The sequence below is a fragment of the Podarcis tiliguerta genome (genome assembly GCF_965153285.1).
Source record: "Podarcis tiliguerta genome assembly, chromosome: 4".
In the NCBI taxonomy this organism is placed as follows: domain Eukaryota; kingdom Metazoa; phylum Chordata; class Lepidosauria; order Squamata; family Lacertidae; genus Podarcis; species Podarcis tiliguerta.
This window is the reverse complement of record NC_139537.1, coordinates 93,138,715-93,151,205: the sequence shown is the minus strand read 5'-3', so window position 1 is coordinate 93,151,205 and position 12,491 is coordinate 93,138,715. Positions and strand designations below refer to the sequence as shown.

Below are 12,491 nucleotides of genomic sequence, written 5' to 3'. Positions count from 1 at the left end.
CATCACACCTTGGCTGTTCCCCAGCTAGTGTCTCCCACCATTCCTCTGCTTCCAACCAGTCTATGGCATCCTGCCTCTGAAAAGGAGTTTCTAATGATCAATGATGTTTAATAACCACTACTGGATTGATGCTCCATGAATTTGTCTACCAGCCCACCTTTTCCTCGGTTGTATGGGCTCTTTGAATCTTGGCCCTAGACCAAGAATGGGGAACCTGTGGCCTGCCAGATGTTGTTGGGCTGCAGTCCTCACTTTTCCTGAATGTTGGTCACTGGTTGCCCATCCCTGCCCCAAACCAACAAGTTCTTGCTAAATGACACAGAAAGGAGTTGGCTGCTACAGTAGTTGGGCAGCCAGTTTGCTTCTTCTGAGAGGCTTGCCTGTGCTTGCAGCTCTTGATGCAGCCATCAGCTTCAGAGAGAGGAGAGATGGAAGGCAGGCCACTAAGGCGTGTGTGTCTGTGGTTTTATGTGTAATCTTAATAAAACTTCTCCCAGGGCTAGGCGCTGCAGATCAAAGGATAAGATCAAAGTACTTCGGGAGATGTTTAAATTAAACACAGGTAGCACAAGAGATAGAAAGATTAAAAATGCTTTAGAGAAAGCTTGTCGTATGTAGCATATTGCCAAGGCATGCAGATGTCAGAGTTTCACTCCAAGTGGCAGGGCACTTAACACTTAAAACAAAACAGTAAAAGTAGGAGAGGTCTGGGATGCATCTGTAAAGTCTCCTTTGTCCAGTCAACATCTGTTACATCCAATCTATTGCATATCCAATGGTGAGTCTAACTCTGTGCATTTCAAACTGTGTTCCGGGGAACCCTGGGGTGCCTCATAAATTCTCCAGGCATTCCTTAATGATCAGTACAGACAAACAAGCTTACCTGAAAGATGGCTAGCTCACAACTACCCATATTCTAAAGCACATTCTCTGTAAACATAGTATAATGGTGAGGTCGAAATATCCTGGTCAATACCTTGCATGAACTGACTATGGACAGTATACACTTCCCAGAATTCTCTACACTGCACATAGACTACAGCTACAATATTATAATCAACAACTGCTGAAATTCCTGCTTTGACGCAACTGCTAAATTTAGTCAACAGAATCAAAATATTTTTTAAATATCTTGAAATGATCACCTTTGTCTCTCAAATCTGGAACAGAATTTTGTTCCATACTCGTTTTTAAGCAAACCGACCTAATTCACACCTCCCAGGCAAATACATGGATTAGACCTAATTATCCTTCAGATTTTGCACTTTTCCAAAGTTTCTTAGCTCAAAAAAATTTACCAAAATGTGTGTGGGGGGGATTGCACGTGTATATGTTTAGTAATGCGTTCATTGATATAATACATATTTAAATGAGCACTTTGTGATAGTACAGGTTTGCAAATTAATGTGAAAATGGGATGGAATGGATTTATAAATGACCACTCCTTTGACCAACAGATCTGACTGGAAGGGGTTCCCTCAAGTTTTGAAAGTTCAAAAATTACTGGTCTTGCTTTCATAATGGAAGAATAGGGTTTATGGACATCTAGTTCAGGCATAGGCAAACTCGGCCCTCCAGATGTTTTGGGACTACAACTCCCACCATCCCTAGCTAACAGGACCAGTGATCAGGGATGATGGGAGTTGCAGTCCCAAATCATCTGGAGGGCCGAGTTTGCCTATGCCTGATCTAGTTTATAATAGCCAGAAGGTGAGGGCTGAAAGGAATCAAACAGTATTTTGCAGAAGAGTTATCTGTAGAGCAAGGGAAAAGTTCAGCAAACAAAGCCTGATGATTAAAGTATGTGAACTTTGTCACACATGTTGGCATTGGGCCCGTCCATATTTAACTCAAGATGAAGGCCTTAACTCCATTATAAGAATCAATCTTTTGTGCTCTGGCAACAGAATTCATTTATTTGTATTACATTAATAACTTGAAACTCAAGAAAGCTCGATAGCTCCATGATTTGTGCATTGTAGCTGCAGAATTATAACTTCCAAGAAGTCATATGGATAGCTATATAAAATCTGAGTGTATGTTCATATGCTGTAGCTTCAGTGTGTGTGTGTGCGCGCGCGCGCCCTTGGTGAAAGGTTTATAGCAATTTATGGATCCACACCCGTTCATAAATTGTTGTGTAAAAATGAGGAGGTGCATCTGAACAGATGCCCAGGGCTTTTATCTGATTACATTACCAATATATGCTACATTTAGAAGTAGAATCAGTGGAAAAGTGTATGGCCCCTTGAGTATTTTCCCTTTGTCAGCCTCTTCCTACATTGACACACTTCCTTGAACGGGGCCTTCAGACAGCATCATTAGTTTATAGGCACTATATAAATGAAAATAATATGAAATATTTGGTTTATTGCAGCGCTGATGAAAACTATGGCAGAGTGGTCCTTAATCAATACAAATCACAAGATGGTTTACACAGGTACAGTAGCCTGTTAATCTCTATAAGTTTCCTCCACTTTTTCCCAGCTATGGAAATATATGCAAGCTATGGTTGTTTGTTCTCATTAATAACCTATAGCAGGGCTGAGGAACTTGAGATCTTCTAGGTGTTGTTGTAACTCACGTCAATCAGTCCTGATCATTGGCAATGCTGCTTCGGACTGATAGGAGTTGGAGACTAACATCTGAAGAATTTGCTTTATTGGTTCAGCAAAGTCTATGTCTTTGATTGCAATACAATATTCCCCTTGCAAATTACGTATATTAGTGACAGAATTCTACATTTCAAGTTAAAAATGTGCTGGATCTACCCATCCATCTCCTCTCATCCACTGCTTTTAAAAATGAGAAGATGGAAAATGGATTTGTAATATGTGATAACTCCAACAAACTTTTGAAGAGATAGACCCACATTAAATTGGACAAGACAGCTGTGAAAGGATATTGACTACTGAGGATATTGCCATGTATTCACATGATACTAGATTCTCTGGAAATGTGAAGATAATTTCTCAACATTTTTTTTTTGTTCAATTTAGTCAAGAGAATCAAAATGTTTATTAAATATATTGAAATGATCACCTCAACTGTGATATTGGAATATTTCAATTTATTTCTTATCTCAAAAGATCACTTATTAAATTGCAGATGTTAATCCTCTGGCAGATCTAATTTGGATACTTTAGTGACTGAAAATCTTCTTTAAAGTCATTACTAACCCTCAGTTACTATAATTAATTAATCTTTCTTAATGTCAGGAGCACAGATGAAAAGGATGATCAGAAAGCTTTGCTTAGCCGATATAGATCTGATACAACTTTAGACAGGTAAGAGTTTTATATAGATGGCTTTATTTTTTTGTATTATAAAGTTTGGATGCTCTCGGCAAAGTTTGGATTTCTACACGGCTACAAAATCATGCTACGCTTATAACTGTGTTGTGGGGAAAATGTGGTTTGGTGTAACAAATAGTGTTTTGGATAGATGAGACCTGAATTCAGACTTCCCCATTCAGCCATGAAACTCATCAAGTTGCCTTTACAAAGTTGCTGTCACATAGCCTAACTTACATCACAAGAATAAAATGATATCATTTTATGTATCCAGAGTGCTCTTGAAGAAGGATGGCGTACACATTTGATAATTAAATTGAATATCTGCCTTAAGACATTGAAGGGGAACCTGTGGCCTTTCAGATGTTTCTGACTACAACTCCCATCACCCCTGACTGTTGGCCTGGCTAGCTGAGGCTGCTGGGAGTTGGAGTCCTGCAGAATCTGCAGAGCCACAGGTTTCCCGTTCTTGTCTTAAGAGATGCTTTGGCTTGGATCCTAACATCTGTTCTCCTCTTGGAATGGGACTTTCCCATTCCAACCAATGCTAGTGGAATTCAATCTTCATGAATTTTTATTCAGCAGAGGTGGCTAACCTGTGGGTTGCATATGGCCCCCTAAGAGAGCCAGTGTGGTGTAGTGGTTGAGAGCGGTAGTCTTGTAATCTGGGGAACCGGGTTTGCGTCTCCGCTCCTCCACATGCAGCTGCTGGGTGACCTTGGGCTAGTCACACTTCCTTGAAGTCTCTCAGCCCCACTCACCTCACAGAGTGTTTGTTGTGGGGGAGGAAGGGAAAGGAGAATGTTAGCCGCTTTGAGACTCCTTAAAGGGAGTGAAAAGCGGGATATCAAATCCAAACTCTTCTTCTTAAGTGATTTTTCCCAAAGCTGTCATAAATTGACTGTTCTTATGGGTCCCCCACTGTGAGTCATAATTCTAAAATGTATTTGCCACCCCCCCCCAATTTTATTTGTTAATTAATTTAATTTTAATATTAATTTGAAAAACTACTGACTACACCCATAGGTTCCCCACAAAGCTGTTGTGGCCCTCTGATTAATAAATTAATGATGATATTAATAATAACAATAAATATACAGTATGGTAAAATACCCCAGACACAGAGCAGTATATAATACTGTCATACCTTGAACCCCGAATGCCTTGAGAGTCAAATGTTTTTGCTCCCGAATGCCACAAACCTGGAAATGTCTGTTCTGGTTTGCGAATGTTCTTTGGAACCCGAATGTCCAACGGGGCTTCCGGGGCTTCTGATTGGCTGCAGGAGCTTCCTGCAGCCAATCGGAAGCCGCGCTTTGGTTTCTGAACATTTTGGAAGTCGAATGGACTTCTGGAACGGATTCTGTTCGACTTCCGAGGTACGGCTGTACATATTAGCAGAGAACCTGGCATGGGGCTGCCTTTTTTAGTAATATCTCTATCCTTATTGTAACACAGGGCCATTCTGCCTGAGGTGCGTAACAGGAGCCACCTCCTCTCATCCACTGTTGCCATTGCACTTCCCCTTCCCCTTCCTGTACTCCCAGCCTCGCTCTGCAAAAGGGCCAAGAGGGTCCTTCCTCCGAGTGAGGCACTCGGCTGGGCGAGAGCCATCTTTTGACTTTAGATTTTCACCTCAACAGAACTTCTAGCTACCACAGCAAGGCCCAGCATGCCTTTCTCTGAAGATGGACCCCCCTCAAAGCCCATTCTCAGACTGAGGCAGGTTGGAGGAGATTAGCCTCACATAATTTTCACAGAGATCCATTTTGCCATGAGGGGAGGGGGAAGCAGGAAGACACCTGGCTTGAGAGCAGTACATGTGAAAAGGATCTAGGAGTCTTGGTTGACCACAAACTTGACATGAGCCAACAGTGTGATGCGGCAGCTAAACAATCCAATGCGATTCTGGGCTGCATCAATAGGAGTATAGCATCTAGATCAAGGGAAGTAATAGTGCCACAGTATTCTGCTCTGGTCAGACCTCATCTGGAGTACTGTGTCCAGTTCTGGGCACCACAGTTCAAGAAGGACACTGACAAACTGGAACGTGTCCAGAGGAGGGCAACCAAAATGGTCAAAGGCCTGGAAACAGTGCCTTATGAGGAACGGCTAAGGGAGCTGGGCATGTTTAGCCTGGAGAAGAGGAGGTTAAGGGGTGATATGATAGCCATGTTCAAATATATAAAAGGATGTCACATAGAGGAGGGAGAAAGGTTGTTTTCTGCTGCTCCAGAGAAGCGGACACGGAGCAATGGATCCAAACTACAAGAAAGAAGATTCCACCTAAACATTAGGAAGAACTTCCTGGCAGTAAGAGCTGTTCAACAGTGGAATTTGCTGCCAAGGAGTGTGGTGGAGTCTCCTTCTTTGGAGGTCTTTAAGCAGAGGCTTGAGAACCATATGTCAGGAGTGCTCTGATGGTGTTTCCTGCTTGGCAGGGGGTTGGACTCGATGGCCCTTGTGGTCTCTTCCAACTCTATGATTCTATGATTCTACACCGTGTTGCTGTTCTCCCATGTCCGTCACCTGAGGCAATAGTCTCATTTTGCTTCAGTGGGATGGCCCTGTGGTCACATGTAGCTCAGCCTTTAATAAAAGTCTGTCTGAAAAGAGAAAGTTGAATGAATTGCATACTCTTGGTTGGTTTATTATAGACAGTGAAATTTCAGCATATAGTCATAATCATAGTAAGACATCGAGTGAGTCAATTGATAACCACTAGTTTCTGCAGCAAATGCTACCCTGGATACAGTAAAATTATATTACAAAGACCAGCTCAGATTGTCCTTTAGTTTATTGCTTTCACACTGTCTCTGGGCACATCAGATATAACTAGATGATGGGCAAGATGGTAAATTACAGAGCTCTTGTGAACTCCAGAGATCTTTGGGATTCCTGTGTGTCTTGTAACAACCCCCAGGACTTTTCTTAAGGACATTCCTCCTCAAAACCAGCCTGCTGCCTTCACAGCAAGCATTTTCTCACAGGAGAGATGTGGTCGTGTGTTTGCTGATGATGAAACATCAACTAGGTTTCCTCAGCTAGGTGCAGCAACCTCCTCTACCTTACAAAACTGTTGGAGGAAGTGACATAGAGAAAACCACGGGATATTGCCTACGTATAGAGAAGAAGAAGAAGAGTTTGGATTTGATATCCCACCTTTCACTCCCTTTAAGGAGTCTCAAAGCGGCTAACATTCTCCTTTCCCTTCCTCCCCCACAGCAAACACTCTGTGAGGTGAGTGGGGCTGAGAGACTTCAGAGAAGTGTGACTGGCCCAAGGTCACCCAGCAGCTGCATGTGGAGGAGTGGAGACACGAACCCGGTTCCCCAGATTAGGAGACTACCGCTCTTAACCACTACACCACACTGGCTCTGCCCCAGTCTACCACATTATTATACACCACACTGCCCCCAGTCTACCACATTATTATAACAGCATGGCTCCCTTTCGCTGGAGTTGTGTTTCTGAAATTCCTCAAACCCATATGGGGGCATAACAGTCAAATAAAAGGCCCTTTTGAGTAAGATCCAGCTTCATAGCTCTAAAGCTCATAGGATTCAAAATGCTCCCTCAGCTTATGCTTTTGTAGCACAACAATTGTTTTGTGAGCTGCAATATGCCCCCAGATCTGTTGCATTGCCTCCATGTTGCTCATTCTTCAGCATGAGATGCTTCAGAAGCACCACTTTGTGGAAGATATAAATGGCATTGCTACCTTAAATGGTTAATTCAGCTCCGACAGCAGGAGCCTTCCATTTAAGTGGAAGTCAGGAAAAGGTTTTCCAGCAGTGACTTTGAAATCCATAAAGGCCAGGAAAGTGCATGTGCTTTTTCTTTAATGTAAATCTAATGGCTTAATGAAATCAATGGTAAGCACAGCTAGGCTGGCCTCCTTGGTTTGATGCAATGGCTGCGCTCCACAAGGAATAATACACAACGGGCAACTTCAAATCATATTGATCTCCGGAAACACTTGATGGTGGGGGGTGAGCAACAATATATAGGGAGTGACAATGAGCTGTTTCGACTGAAGGTGCATTTTAGTTCTTTATTAAGGGGCTTCTCAAAGGATTTGCTGTTTTTCACTACTCGTTTAAAAAAGAGCGTGTAATAATCTCTGGACATTTAATAATTCATTGGTTTTCTAAGACTTAATTAAAATACTCTTTCAGCAAGCCGAAAAACTTTTTAAAACTAATAAGCACTAACGTTATATTGAGTCAGCTAGTATGCTGGTCTCATTATCACTGTAGAAGTGTGTGCAGAAGCCACGGGAAGCTTTTTCTGCCTTGCTAGGAAATATTAGATGTTGACATTTTAATTCAGGCAATCTTTTTCTTTTTTCAAGAAAAGCTAATTTCTACCGTTGGTGAAAGGTTGTTTTGCTATTTATTTAGGATTCCTGGCAACAGTGATGCTGACAAAGCAAATAAGCTTCCCACCTTGGATGGCAAGCCAAGTAGCAGGTATGTGTAAGCCATGCTTCATAGCCATCCGTTTAGGGTGCACCTCAAGTTTAGTACAAATCAAGTGGGTGGATCTCTCTAGGAATCCTTCCTTCCTGGGAGCCACTGGTGCTGGTGTGGGACCTAGCAGATCACATACTTTACTGTAGATCTAGGATACAGATCTTCAGAAGTTATTGATATACTGTTGCAGCTGGTCATGGAGGAAGCCTTAAGGGTGAATCACACCTTGTGTAAGAGCAACAACTCTTGATTCTAAGCATCACTTGCCAGTGCTTTGTACACAAACCACAGTGGCCTCATTCAGATTGAATGGTTTCTTGTCAGAAGCCCAAGCAAGCAGTCCACCCCCTCTCGTCTTTTAGTGCAGATGTGAGGAGTAAAAAGTGAAAAACAACAACAACCTTTACAGTACTTCTGTTTTTGATTAAGCACGGTTTGTCGTCCCTAACCATGGAAAAAGTAGTTATCCTTAAGTATGGTTAACTGAAACGACAAAACTTTAAACTTTGGTTTATGATTTTTCCAGGAAGGAGCTTGATGCCTCTATCAACACTGGCAACGCCACATCGCCTGTGAAGAAGAAAAGGTATTCAAGACCTTCTTCGTTTTTACTGTAGATATCAACGTTTTCGCAAAAGCTATCTATCTAATATAGAAATTGAGTCTAATAATTACTCCAACTGAGAGTGGAGCCCTCATAATCCCCTGGTGTTGATGTCTTGGGGAAGGGGTTAGGATGGTGTACTGTTGACGGTTTGCCAACCTTCACCAACACAGTAGAAAATCGCTGTGGGAGACCTGTGTTACGGCAGAAGTCCCAAGCTTCCACCAGCGGTTCTCCCATTGAGGATAACCAGCAGAAAGGATATTAGGGACAGCAGCAGGGCACCAGAGGCTTTGGATCAGCTGGGTTTGAAGACCCACATATCCCATGAAGGGTCTAGTCCTCAGGCCTTACAGCTGCACCAGTCTGGAGCTAAAGTAGTGGGGAAAGAAATGGCTCCCCCACCCAGCTTTCTGCAGGAACTGGCAGGACTTTGGGTGCTGTGGCAAATCTGTGCCTCCCCAACCCCTCATTAGGACTGCTCTGCTCATCCTTTAAAAGAGAAATTTAAGTGAAACATACAAGTAAAAGATGGATTTGAAGAGCACTTACACTGAGGAAACCTCGGTGAGACTAAGTACAGTGGTACCTCGGGTTGCATATGCTTCAGGTTACATACACTTCAGGTTACAGACTGCGCTAACCCAGAAATAGTGCTTCAGGTTAAGAACTTTGCTTCAGGATGAGAACAGAAATCGTGCTCCGGTGGCACGGCGGCAGCAGGAGGCCCCATTGGCTAAAGTGGTGCTTCAGGTTAAGAACCGTTTCAGGTTAAGTACGGACCTCCGGAACGAATTAAGTACTTAACCTGAGGTACCACTGTAGTAGTGACTCAATAGTGTTGCTCCCTATTCTACTCTATACTTGGCAAATGTTTTTACGGATCTTGTAAAACATGGGGGATGGGAGAGAATGGAACCCTCTTACTGCCAAGGATAGTTCCAGGCTGATCTGAGTTAGTAACACAATTTTTTTTTCATATGTCAGGCATAGTCTTTTAGGTATTTAATAGTTTGAAAGGTGGTTTTTTTGTTTATTTTTTTAATAATATTTATTAAAAGTTTTATAGTTACAAAAAGAAAGTATGGGAGAATAAGAAAAAACAGTAAAAGTATTTTAACAAACAATACATCAAAAATAGAAAGAAAAAACAGTACATCAAAAGAACAAGAAAAAACAAAAACGTTTAAAAACACATCCAAATTTCATTTCTTTATCTTTCATATGCTTGTTTCCTCGACTTCCTCACGCCTCCGTTTTCTGTATTCTAGTTCAAATTAGCTAATTCAGCAAATCTTTTCCCTCTTTCCCAATTTTTGTTCTATAATTTATCTTAACACAATCTAACTTTCAATTTTCCACTTTAGCCCATTGACAATCAGTTTTTGCTTAATTCTTTATAACATTTCTACTAAAACCATATAACTTCATTCCAATATTCTTCTAACATTCATTAATTTTGCAGTATTTCTGTAAATATACCTTGAATTTTTTCCAATCTTCTTCCACCGACTCTTCTCCCTGGTCTCGGATTCTGCCAGTCATTTCCGCCATTTCCATGTAGTCCAACAGCTTCATCTGACATTCTTCCCGGGTGGGTAGATCTTGTGACTTCCAATACTTTGCGATGAGCATTCTTGCTGCTGTTGTAGCGTACATAAAAAGGTTCTATCCTTCCTTGGCACCAATTGGCCGACCATGCCCAGGAGAAAGGCCTCTGGTTTCTTCCTTCTTGGTGGTTTTTTTTCCCCCTCCTGGAGGTGAGAATGTGATTAGTAGCTGCTTCCATTTGCAGGAAAATTATAGCTACGGTATGTTCTTTCCCACTCTTGCCATCTGAAGTTAGCCGGGATTGAACCTAAAATCTTCTGCAAGCAAAGGATGGGAAAGTCATTCTAGGAATCTCTGCAGACACAAACAAGCAATAGCTATGTTGTTTCCTCTGTTCTTAAGAGAAGTAGCAGCCTTATTCCTGAGATAGGAAACATTAGACACATCAAAAAATAAATTTATTCCCAGAAATTCTCAGTGGGGAGACAAAAATGCGGAATTATACAGTGACAGCTTTGCAGTTCGTATTAATGAACATCACTATAAGCAAGATCAAGCCACAGTTGAGTGCTTAATTTTAATTAGGATTTAAACAATGGGATTTAAGTTGATAACAGGCAGCATAAACTTCTTAGACTTTGGGTCCAAATACAAAAGACCTGTAATATGAACTATATGGCTGTACATTATTAGGCAGTCATGGATGCCTCCTCCGGTCTCCAGTCAGAAGGTCACCATAGATGATGAACAACACAAAAGGTAAGAATTTGAATTTTATCCAAGTTATGTTCAGCTCCTAAATGTTAGGAAATGCATCAAAAGAATTTCTCTTTGGTTGTTATGTTGACAGCTTTGGTTGAGTTTTTGAGGAATATCTAGCCCACATCATTGTTCTAATTTTAGATACAAACTTGAAAAAATCTGTGACAGTGTAATCCTATGCATCTTTGCTCAAAAGAAAGTCCCATTATATTCATGGAGGCTTACTTCCTATTAATTCTGTTCAGAATTGCATCCTGAAATATTCTAAGCTTGTCTGCCATGGTGAGAGCCTCTGGGTAGCTAAACACTGTGGGATAAAAATGACAAATTAAATAAAATACATATCTTGTGTAAGATCCAGGCAAAGTTAAGCCCTAGTAACCCAGACTGCGAGTGCAGCTAAGCCAAACCATAGCTGGGTGCAAACAAGTCAGCTTGCAGATTCCTGGAATGAAGACAATGGCTGCTATGCTCTATGGTTTGTCTTAGCATTATGGCCAAACCTGGGCTCATGGTTTATCTCACTCTAAACAAACCACAAGCTGTAACCAAGGTTTGTTTTTACTAAAGGTAAAGGTAAAGGTACCCCTGCCCGTACGGGCCAGTCTTGACAGACTCTAGGGTTGTGCGCCCATCTCACTCAAGAGGCCGGGGGCCAGCGCTGTCCGAAACACTTCCGGGTCATGTGGCCAGCGTGACATCGCTGCTCTGGCGAGCCAGAGCCGCACACGGAATCGCCGTTTACCTTTCCGCTAGTAAGCGGTCCCTATTTATCTACTTGCACTTAGACGTGCTTTTGAACTGCTAGGTTGGCAGGCGCTGGGACCGAGCGACGGGAGCGCACCCCGCCGCGGGGATTCGAACCGCCGACCTTTCGATCGGCAAGCCCTAGGCACTGAGGCTTTAACCCACAGCGCCACCCTGTTTATTTGGGGATTCTAAACCACAAGTCTGGGTTCATATGTAATATGAAGCCAAACAATGGTTTGGCCAATTTAGCATGTTGGCAGCAAAAGCTGTGGGAACCCACACATTTGCTAAGCGATGATTTGGCTGACGGTTATGTGTGATTTCAAGAGAGCTCATGTTTTCCTTTCCCACTGAAATCAATTAGACTTTGGAATTTTAAACCTCTGTGCCTAATAATAATAATAATAATAATAATAATAATAATTTATTATTTATACCCCGCCAATCTGGCTGGGTTTCCCCAGCCACTCTGGGCAGCTTCCAAAAGAATATTAAAATACTGTGATACATCAAACATTAAAAGCTTCCCTAAACAGGGCTGCCTTCAGATGTCTTCTAAAAGTCTGGTAGTTGTTGTTCTCTTTGACATCTGGTGGGAGGGCGTTCCACAGGGAGGGCGCCACTACCGAGAAGGCCCTCTGCCTGGTTCCCTGTAACTTGGCTTCTCGCTTATTGAAAATTTGAGTAGAAATGTTTATGACTGTGGTGTAAAGTGGTTTGGGCTTTGGTTTGGCTGGTTTTGAATGCTATCATGACGTTGACTCAATATGTAATACACCCTTATGGACAGATATAAGGAGCTGGAGTCAGTCCAATGGCTCGTCTAGGCAAGCACTTTCTCCTTTGACTGTACGTTGCTCTGTAGGATTCTGGGGTCTTTCCCAGTCCTGCTATTGGAGACCTTTTAGCTGCAGATGCAAATGACTGGACCTGAGACTCACTGTATGCATGAAAAGGAAGTGCTCTGCCACAACGTATGGCATCCATGCTACCTGAAAAGAATATTTTAGCTTGCAAGAATGCACACAGAGAAACACAACATTGAAAGTAAAGTGA

The 12,491-nt window shown here is 42.2% G+C and overlaps 1 protein-coding gene across 6 annotated transcripts in view; it reads left to right on the top strand.

Moving 5' to 3' along the window:
• SCEL (sciellin) overlaps positions 1-12,491 on the top strand; it is a 65,285-nt gene that overhangs the window by 13,866 nt on the left and 38,928 nt on the right. For all 6 annotated transcript variants that reach the window (XM_083435846.1, XM_083435848.1, XM_083435850.1 and 3 more), the window contains exons 4-8: positions 2,378-2,440; positions 3,219-3,287; positions 7,697-7,765; positions 8,295-8,354; positions 10,617-10,682. In XM_083435846.1, coding sequence (XP_083291972.1) covers positions 2,378-2,440; positions 3,219-3,287; positions 7,697-7,765; positions 8,295-8,354; positions 10,617-10,682 — 327 coding nt within the window. The remainder of the gene's footprint in view (positions 1-2,377; positions 2,441-3,218; positions 3,288-7,696; positions 7,766-8,294; positions 8,355-10,616; positions 10,683-12,491) is intronic.